This window comes from Seriola lalandi, unplaced genomic scaffold (assembly GCF_002814215.2).
Source record: "Seriola lalandi dorsalis isolate HSWRI2012SDOR001 ecotype SW California unplaced genomic scaffold, Sedor1 jcf7180002054982, whole genome shotgun sequence".
In the NCBI taxonomy this organism is placed as follows: Eukaryota; Metazoa; Chordata; class Actinopteri; order Carangiformes; family Carangidae; genus Seriola; species Seriola lalandi.
The window spans coordinates 735,144-745,905 of record NW_019525531.1 but is presented as its reverse complement, the minus strand read 5'-3'; the positions used below and the strand labels follow the sequence as shown (position 1 = coordinate 745,905).

Sequence of the window (10,762 nt, the reverse complement as noted above, 5' to 3'; positions counted from 1 at the left end):
GGGGGGGTTGTGGGGGGTTAGGGCGGCCCCCAGGGGAAACAGGGGTCAGGGAGACTTCGGCACGTGGCCCCTAAAAGCCCCCGAGAGGCGTCCCCGTCATCTGCTTGTTTGAACGAGCAGGTGTCAGAGGGGAGGAGGAGGTGGAAGGACGACGACGATGATGATGATGATGATGATGCTGTATGTGAGCAACAGCACTGTTAGGCCACTAAAAGTCAGCACTTCAATGTGGAAGCAACGTCCGAAATTCAACCGGCCTGCCGTTCACTTTCAACTCTTTTTCTTTGTAAAGTGAGAACATCAGGAAGAGATGAGCGATTAACTCACTGATTAATGAAGCGACGCACTAAGAGCTGGTTTGGGTGCCGTGATGTAACAGTGTGGTGAAAAAGCGCTGCAGGGTCATGGGGCTCCTGCAGATGGTAAGTGGAGCCTGTGGTAAAATATCAATATATTGACAGAATGCATAATAGTGTGGACAGACTGTTGGCTCCACATACAGCCAAGACACACAAACACATACACACACACACATTTGCAGCAGCATGTAATGCACATTTTTAAAATGATCATACACCGAACACACAACAATGTTTTTTACTCAGAAGGTGTACAAATCAGGTTTGACAAGATTCAAACTGGCACGTAATTCATTCCAACTAATTCAAATGCAGTTTATAAACGGCGTTGCCGACCCCCACCATCACCATCACCATCACCACCACCCATATATTTCCCCATGTAGTGTCGTACAACTGGTCTCTATAACTTTTGCTATCCTACCAGTGCTTTCTCTCTGATTGGCGATGGCCTTTTTCTGAGCTTCTGGCAAAATCTGGAGGAGGATTGTGGAGAAAAGTAGCATCTCCCTGGTTCCCTCAACAAGAACCCAATGGGCTTTTTACACTGGCTTTCGGATTACTTTTGAAGCCTAAATACAATCGGCAGAAGTAAAAAGCTAATGCTGGGCTTTAAACCAACTACACCGCGGTCACATGACTTCAACGTCACCACCACTAAACTTCACCTTGTAGTTTGATTTAGCTCTGACCTCTTCTACAAAAGCCTCTGCTCTACACAGTTAGTGACAGTTTGTATAAAGACAATGAGGCTGTAAAGGTGAACTGGAGAGCAGATCTGTTTTCATGTTCAACACGATGATGTTTAACGTCCCCGACAACCTCTGTAGTCTCATTTACACGCTTGTTAGCAACCAGCATTTTTTTTAAAACGCATCAGTCTGTCATCAGTTTGTTTCTCCTGTTTAAAATCTCATTTTTGTGAAACAGATTTTGCATCCTCTTCAGTAAGTAGCTTCTTATATACAGAGCATGTTTTTCCACTTTTTACTGCTTTAAAAAACACAAAAAATAAAAGCACTCAAATTGTAATGGTGATAAGTATATAAATACATTACAGTAAGAACAATATGCATCAAATCAACCCTTGTTCCCTTTAGATTTGGTGATTTTCACAGTGTGTTCGCTTAGAAACCGACCGTCAGAAGTATATTTGATAAAAGAATGACACACACACACACACACACACTCTGATAAAAAGCTGTCACCCTCATCATCTACGCTCAGTAAATGCAGTCGCCCATCACCACAGCAACCCCATGCTTCTGCAGGCAGCATTGTAGTGTGTGCGTGTGTGTATGTGTGTGTGTGTGTTTTGACAGTAATAACAGATTATGAACACTGTATTGATTTGTGTTGCTGTTGTCTTCATGTCTGGAGCTGCACTGACAGCTAACGTGTCAGTGCAGAATCTCATACAGTCACATACTCACATCTGAGTTATCAGTTATCAGTCGAAACTATACGTAATATGTGACATGTTAAGATGATTCACTGTCTCTGTCTGATGAAATCTGTCTGCTGTGATCACCTGCAGCCGCATTGTGTGGTTCATGTTAGCCAGGCAGGGTGTGCCAGACTCAGAATGCTAACAGCCCATATGCACGTCAGCTGGGAGACAGTTTTGGTGTAGTGGTCATGTGTCATGCACCAGCCCGAACACCTTTTTTAAATGGCACCTATCACAAAACGGCTGTGAAATTGATCTTTTTATGCAAATTCACATGTGGAAGAACTACACTGAAGAACAGACTGATGTTCACTGAAAAGTGTTTTTTTTATTTTTTACCCTTTCAGGACCTCTCTATCTGTCATACACAGTAAAATAAAATATAAACAGACTTTAATGAAATGGAAAAAAATTAACATTATAAGATTCATGAGGTGTGTTACAATGTAAAATGTCTTGTAATAAGATCTGACATGATATCAATTCAACAGGAAATTTCTGGATGATTTAACTCAATTATCACTTTGTCCTGTCCCGTCATGTTCAGTCCAGTTCAGCCAGTCTGAGGCAGCGTCACACCAGTTCATCTGACCAGTTTACAGTTAGCCGACACAAAAGTCACCACCACGTTTGAATGTAAACAGCCTGCTCTCTCTCTCTCTCTCTCTCTCTCTCTCTCTCTTTCTCACACACACACACACACACAGACACACACCGACCATCAGGCCCTACAAGTGGCCTGCACAAATTAGCCTCAGCAGGAGACGCATCGTCATGGCAACCACTAGCCCTCCCTCTCCACACAAAAAGGGGAGTGGAGTTTGGGGTATGAAAGCCTTTGTTTGACTCAGTGATGTGTGTGTAAGAGAGAGGAGAGAGTGTGTGTGTGTGTGTGTGTGTCTGAGCCGCTCAGTGTTGTTGAGGAGACACAGAGAGAGAGGGAGAGAGAGAGAGACAGGCAGCAGCTTTGGGAAGTTTTCTGTCTTTTTCCATTTTGTCCTCTGATCTGAGAAACCCTGAAGGACACGGAGCGGGGAGCTACGATGCACGGTGAGACCTGATGCATGTTTTTAACTGGGAAGCGGTGCGTTCAAGTGTGCGCTTGTTGCGCTGTGTTTAAGTGTCCAGTGGAGGGTTTTAGTGCTGTGGAATGAGGTGAGATCCAGCGGTTTGTCTAAAGGGGAATGACACTGATGGACATCCAGCTCTCCTGCTCAATCAATGCTGATTTTTGGGCAAAGATATAACTCAAAGAAGAGTAATTAAGAGCAGTTTGAATCACTATATTGATCAAATTGAAAGGTTCTTGCAAAGCGGGAAAGCTGCGAAGGCTTATCTGTGCTGCTTTGTAGAATGACAAGCTTTGAATGCGTTTTTTTTTGTTTTTTTTTTCTCAATCCAAAGAGATGAAAGGAGATACATGCTCATGTTTCAAAAATTAGTCCCATCCTTGTCATTATTGCAGTGTAATTTCATAATGCCATGCACTGGGCGAGCGCAGTCCACACTGATGTTCCCTGTTTGTTGTCTCGTTAATTGGACTGGAAGGTTTTCAGAGCTGAAACGATGCACGTTGAATTTCAAGAAGAGAAAGACACATTTGACTTGAGATGGATGATTTGTAAATGTTTGATGATGATTATAATTGAGCTTGGAGGGCAAGACATGAATGGGGCTGGCCACATAATGAGGAGAGTGATTAGTTAATGACATGATAATGAAGAGAAAGTCGTTGACTGACTGAAGCTCAGTTGTGTATCTAATTAGATGGGACTCTTTGGTTGAAGGTTGCCAGATATTACCTCTTATTATGTCGTAAATACACAGTTTAGGTGACGTTTGTTTTCTGAAATCGGTCTTTGTGATGCTCAGATTGGACATAAGGTCGTTGTTTTTCTTCAGGTACTCCTGGGATGATAGATCGCTCGAATGTTGTTTTTTTCTGTGGTGTCAATAACGATTAAAGCACGTTGATCATTGTATCCTAAATCTTGATCATATATTAATTATCAAAGTTGTATATCGAGCAGAAATGAGAAACTTTTGATTGGTTTCCAGCTTCTCAAATGTGAGAATTTGCTGCTTGTCTTTGATTTGTGTCATTATTAACTGAGTACCTTTAGGTTTTTGGGCTGTTGGTCAGAAAAAGGGACATTTTATACACTAAACCACTGATCAGTTAATTGAAAGAATAATGGACAGGTCAAATGATAATAGAAAAAAAAGAAATATAATTAATAGAGAAAACTGAGCCGTTGTGTGGTACAGTCAGTGCAGACTCCCCTGGTGTTCCTGTTCATTAAGAGAACTTTTACAGTGAAGTTAAGGTTCTATGCAACTCATAGAAACTTGATTGTCCACAGTAACTATCTTCCTATTTATTGATTTCACCTCAGTAGCACTACCTCCTTCTTCGTGTCCCTGGTGTTTCCGAGAAATTCAAACCAACAAGAATCCTCCACCAACCTGGGTCAGGCTTAAATCCAGCAGGGTCGGGGATTTAGGTCGGATTTATGTGCATCTTTGAGCAGAAACATTGTTCCTGGGATTCCCCCAAAACTCAGTGGAGTAGCCCCCCCACTGAGTGGTGAGTGATAATCCCTGCTGGCTCCCACATTCAGACCTGGATGCTACAGAGGGCTTTGGATTCTAGATGCTCTTAGTCCTCTGGGTAAAGCAAGAATGTTGATCCCTGCAGAGAGGGAATGTGTTCTCGGGCAATCAACATCAAAGGTAGAACATTAGAAACATTTATCTGGAATAAATAATCTGCTTCCAGTTTCTCAAATCTTTTTTTTTGTTAATATTGTAAATTGAGAACACATTTGGTCCAAGCAATCAACAGGTGTCACCTTGGATTTTGGGTAATATGGTAAATGCAGTCTTGAAAAGAAGAACTTTCTAGACCTTCTAGACCTTTGTCACAAGTACTTCTGACACCGAAGGTCTAGAGAGATCGAAACGTTAGGATGATCAATACATTTTGATGCTGCTCAAGGGCAGTGTGTGGGATATTCCTCTTTTTAAGACTGAAGTGACACTTTCCAACCTAATACATTTGGATCTGCAAAATCTACAGTACAAATAAAGTACAGTGAGAAAAGGCTGAAAGTCTTTTTGGTTCAAAAGAAAGGATAACACACTTTCTTGACCTCTTCTTCCAGAGAAGAGAGGACTCACCAAAGGTTGTCCAATGAGTTTTTTGAAGAAATCTCATTTGATACTTTCCAGGATAATGAAAGTCCAGTTTATCTCCTTTCCAGTAGGGGCTGCTGAAGTGCATTTGCAGCCTCATATGACAGTAACTGTAAAGAATCCCTCATAGGATACAGATTTAAGTATTTCGAAAGCAGCGTTTAAGAACCTTGGGCCGAGATGAATTTTCAGCATCGAATACGGGCATCCAACGTTTTTTCCTTTGATGAAGCAACATGTGGTCACATCTCGGCTTCACTGATCTAAAAACTTACAAATGAAATCATCATCATCTTCTCTCAAGATGAATTTGTTGTTAAATTTTGCATTTCTCTATAAATATTCTAGAAAAATGGCACCTTTGTTGCACCGAGAGAGTCATTTAACTGCCTAAAATGTAGATACAAGAGATGATGGAACTAACTGACAGTGAAGTATCTTGATTGTTCTAATGTTGATGCCATTTGGTGTCAGGAAGGGAAGAAAGAAAATGCTTCTATTCTCCAGCTGAAAGTGTCAATGCAAGTCATAGTGTCTGAGCTTTACAAGGCAGGAGTGCGGTTTTATGAATTTTAAATTGCGGACATGTTGACTTGTGTGTTTCAGCTACAAACACCAGCATACGAGGTTAACCTTTCATGGTGGATGAATCTAATCTTGAATTGACATTTAGATTAAGGGAAAGCATATACAGTATACTGTATATGTAATTCTTCATCCTGAAGCATTATAACTCCCTGCACCTTCTTACCGACAGCTCATCCTGAGTTTGGTTGTCTTTCCGTCTTTGCCTTTTTTAACCCCCGCCGGTTCCCAGCCCCCTCGGGAGCGGACTACCACGCCCCCCTTTTGTCCTTCTGAATGCCCTGAACGCTGAGTCTTTTAGCAGGGAAGTTGGGCTGAGAAAGACACTGAGTTTTTTCCCCTCAGGTCTATTGTTGTCACGGCCCTGCAGAGGCCTGAGAGAGCCTATCTGCCTCTGGACGCTGATTTACATCACTGAATTGTTTGTCTCCAGGGAACTTATTTCAGAACAGTTATTCTGACGACTCTGCGTCTTCCCCAAATGTAGAAAATTCCCAGACTGGGAAAACAGTTTCTTTATGGATTTGCCTTTGTGCACGTCACATTATATCATATTGTAGGATTCCCTGTACTAAGCGGCCTAGCTAAAACCTCAGACCAAAATAGCCTAAAACACAAATACATGGGATTGCCACATACATTTAGTCATATATTGAATTTAATGTCCTTTACTGAAGTAATAAAACAACACTTATGGATCTCCCAAGCAAAATAATTGAAACAATGAGCTCTTGACTTCAAGCATCGGAAGGATCTTGCAAGCAACTTTAAAATGTGACTCCAATGCAAAAACTGGCACAAAGACTGTATTCATGTGTCATATTGTTTGACATGATTCTATACAGTTTGGTCAGTTTGAGTTATTCACTGTACTTTTGTGCCGCTTTGTTTCATTCACTGCTAAAATACTGAATAGAAGGGACAGAATAAGCCTTTCTAAAAGAGAAAATGTTGTGCATGACGGTGCAGAGTTTTATGTCTTTCACATCAACAGAAGAAAAAAAATGACACAGCTGCAGCGCTTTGACACAGCATGAAACTTCTCCTGAAAGAGATAAAGGTAGAAAAGGAGCAATTTCATTCAACAAGTTGGACAGGCAACTGTGTGAGAAAGAAGAAAAATCAAAAGAAAGAGCAGCAGAATGGTTGTTGACATCCCAGAAGAAGAGTCTGTGCAGAAAGAGGAAACGATAGAGATAGAAAACAGGGGGGGGCAAAGAAAGGCAGGAGGCAGAGGGCAGCTTCCTGACACCACTCTGCTTTGTACCGCTGCAGCCCCGGCTGATGCAAATGCAGGTTATGCTAATGAGCTCTCCTCTGCGGCCAGTGGCAGTTAAAGGGCGCCATTGAAATCTCTCAGTCAAGATCTGGTGTTGAATTGGCCTCCCTTCATCTCAGCGGCTCAAATGGGCCATCAACGGGCTATCAGGGGGGACGGCGCTGAATAAAAGGGGCATTACAGCGGGTATGAAAGCACCCTCTTATTCTGAGTCCCCCCTTACGCCCACTGAGGTTACAGGGTGAGAGGGGTCTTCTGTAAGTAATAATGGTATCTCAATGCCAAGTGTTTTTTGGGGGGGGGGTTGGGGGTTTGATTTGTTGCTGGCTGCTGCTGTCATACACATCTTCTGTCTCTGAGTGCGCAGTTGTGAATGAGTGGTATGCAGTTTGCTGTATAACATGTGTGCACATGTGCGTGGACATTTAAAGGGATGGAAGTGATGGTGATTGGCTCGGGACGTCATGTGAGGTTTTTTATGCGGATATTTAGCCTCTTTTGGAGAGTTTTGGTGTGAAAAACATATTTAATGTATCAATCTACGTCAGTCTCAGTGTTTCCAGCAGCAGCAGCTGTTTCAGCAAACAGGATAAACCGAATGTACGCTACCTGCCCACTACCAAACAACAGTTATAGACCTTTTCCTCTGCATGGCACCTGCTCAGCTCGTCTTTTTTTGTTTTTCCATCAAGCAAAACTGAACAGTACCTGTTTTTTTTTTGTTGTTGTTTTTTTGTTTTTTGGCATCACCTCCGCTGAGGTTTCAAGTGAGCTGAGGTAATACCAAAAGGTGACATGAAAACACTGCAGACTGCTGATTGGTCAGAGAGAATCGTCACTATTGCTTCATCGTTGTGCAAAACGGGACATTGTGAACAAACCCCCCATTTTTTTTTAAAAGTCCCATATCTTCCTCTTCTCCTTTGTTTTATTTGAAGTGTTGATCCTTAAGAAGATACAGTATATTTGTAGTTTTAAGAACCAAAAACCATCTCAGTGTAGTTTTACATCTCCTCTCTCAGGCTTCTGTCTGGAGCTCTAGTAACAACAGGTCGGTAAACCAATCAGAAGAGGGGAGGCTCTGAGCGCCCTTTTCTCATAGAACACAATCGTCAATAAAGAATTTCTTACAAGCTCTTTCATCACAGTGAAACAGCCTAAATAACATCATGTTCAGTGCTATAAACCTGCACTCAAACAGCAACCAGTCAGAGTCCAAAATCAATCACCACAGCTGTGAAAAAAATTACACCTACGTCAAACACTGTTGGATGATGGGATTACATAGCGTATGGCGTGCTAGATTGTCAATACTGTTGTAATAGTGTTGTGAGAGCAGCTGACTGCATTGGCAGGACTGAACTGCAGAGGGACATTAATAGAAATGTCCCGTGGAGCTGAAGCGCCCTGTCGATACACAGTGAAATGAGAGCAGAGCGATGCTGGTTGCTTTCAGATTAGGCTCTGATCCTCTCTTTGGCTGACTGTTTTCTGAGTGATTGAATAAAGATTTCATGTAAACACTCAAGGAAAACCAAATCCTGCAAGGTGGGTGGGGCTTTGGGCCTGGCTGAGAGCGGTGACATCACAAAGTTCCAGAAGTCCTGACGGCTGGTTTTAAGGCTCAGTTTCTGAATACAGGCTGTGTGCATTTCTCTGTGGACTGAGGCTTTGATACTTTCACAGTATTAATACAGAACGTAGACCTGATCTATAATCAAACAACACATGGACACCTACCTTTAGACTATATGGACCTTTAAATATCTTGTGTGGCAATTTCAGATGTGAATGTGAATGAATTTTTTCACGTTTTCACCAAATGGCCTCATCTTTATCCTAAATCCCCATTGTCCCCGTCTGCCTCCAGATGCCTGACCAGTTTGACCAGACGGTGGTTCTGAACCAGCTCAGATACTCCGGTATGTTGGAGACGGTCAAGATTCGGCGCACCGGCTTCCCCGTCCGTAGACCGTTCCAGGACTTCTGCTCCAGGTTTGTCTCAGCTCACATCTTATATTTTTTTTTCTCTGACAGATAATGACAGCTATGTCCATACTACTCTGTTGGGTTACCCCTTGCCACTCAACCTTAGCAGCACCGGAGCATAAACTTTCACTTCCCCCACCCTCTTCTTCAGGTACAAGGTACTAATGCGGGGGGTGTTGACGTCGGATGATCCCAGGGGGCGCTGCGTCCAGCTGCTGCACCACTACGACAGTAGCAGTGCAGAGTGGCAGCTGGGAAAGACAAAGGTGAGCGACAGATGTTTTTATACCAATGTAAGAAGTTGTTTTGTCATCTTCATGTCTCTGTTGTTTTTGATGTTTGCTTCACAAACTTGGCCTTTGAGAACTAAACATTGAGGTCTTCAGGGGTCCTCTTGGTTCCTGACCCAGGGCCTCAGTCAGGCTGGGTCCTCATTATATTTAGTCTAATGGGGTTTGGCAAAGGTAAACAGATGTACATTAACACTAGAGTACGAATGGAGATGTGCAGAAAGGGGAGGGATTGTATAACTGAATGCCACAGGAAGAAAATAACCTCCCGTGGCGTGAGTCTTTCTTCGCCTAATTCAAAATATGTGTCAACAACAGAGAATCCCCTTTTCCTCAGAAACGACTTTTCCCACAGATTATTTGCATTTCCTGTCCATCAGCAGTGAAGTACATCCTCTCTGCTCAGGCCTCTGTAGTGTAATTGACTTTTTCCTGTCAAACCTTGAGCTCCTGAATGTCCCGCTGCTCCCTCTGCCTCTGGCTCGCACCGGCTGATCCGTATTCTCCTTGCTAACACAGAATATGATTGGATGCGGACTTACTTTGCCACCGGGGAATGCCAATCCATTTTGGCTGCTCCCCTCAAGCCTTAATTTGGCTTCATGCGTCTTACAAATCCAGCTCGATGAAACCATTCCAGAGCTGAGGTACCTGTGTGACTGCAGGCCGTGTGTGTGTGTGTGTGTGTGTGAGATCATGAATAATTGAGGTCCAGAGCACCTGAAGCGTGGAATTCGACAGTTTTTGGATCCAGTCTTCATCCTCTCTGTGCTTCCACTACAATGGATCAGCAAGAATATACCTATTGCCAGCGTGTGTGTGTGTGTGTGTGTGTGTGTGTGTGTGTGTGTGTGTCTGTGTGTGTCTGTGTGTGTGTGTGTGTGTGTGTGTGTGTGTGTGAGAGAGAGAGATTTCTGTAGGGAAATGACAGATGGGCAACACAGATCCCCAATCACAGCATGACCGTGTGACGCTGCAGGAGGTGACAGCAGTGGAGGACATGTATGTGTGTGTGTGTGTGTGTGTGCGTGTGTGTGTGTGTGAACGGACAGAAGAAACCGAATGAAGAGTCAGCACCACAGCACTCAGGTGGAATAAGCCTCAGCTGACTGATAACATATCACAGAGAAGGAGATGAATGAGCCTGTTTTCATTGCATTTGCACGTTTTGAAAAAAACTGAATAAAATAGCAGGTATTTGAGTCATCAAAGGCAAAGGAAAAAGAAAATTGTCTGTGTATTGACAAAAAGAACACGTGCAACAAAGCCAACCAAACAAAGTAAAACTCTATTGGGAGTTTCTTTTACAGCCACTGTTTGAAAGGGACAAACATGACGTTGTCTTTGGTTGTGGCTCCAGAACAGCTGTCCTTCATCAAACGCACGGCCACAGGGCAGCAATGAAATGCCATTGTTTCCAATGGCCCTGACGTGTTGCCACAGACTCCTGTGATGGAAACACATACTGTAGTTACTGGTTTGCGTTTTCACTCGCAGAGTTTTCCTGAAACAGGCTTTAAAACGTCCAGCGTGGCTACCTGGGTGTGTGTGTGTGTGTGTGTGTGTCTCCTCACCTGAAAGCCCTCTGCAGAGCCTCTAACCCTGGCTGTGTCAC

The 10,762-nt window shown here is 43.2% G+C and overlaps 1 protein-coding gene and 1 long non-coding RNA gene across 3 annotated transcripts in view; both read left to right on the top strand.

Moving 5' to 3' along the window:
- The window catches only part of LOC147817258 (uncharacterized), a 236,097-nt gene that overhangs the window by 198,072 nt on the left and 27,263 nt on the right, over positions 1 to 10,762 (top strand). The window lies entirely within an intron of this gene.
- Positions 1 to 10,762, top strand: part of myo10 (myosin X) — a 135,356-nt gene that overhangs the window by 97,331 nt on the left and 27,263 nt on the right. For both annotated transcript variants that reach the window (XM_023396699.2, XM_087171233.1), the window contains exons 20-21: positions 8,739 to 8,863; positions 9,009 to 9,123. In XM_023396699.2, the coding sequence (XP_023252467.1) occupies positions 8,739 to 8,863; positions 9,009 to 9,123 (240 nt within the window). The remainder of the gene's footprint in view (positions 1 to 8,738; positions 8,864 to 9,008; positions 9,124 to 10,762) is intronic.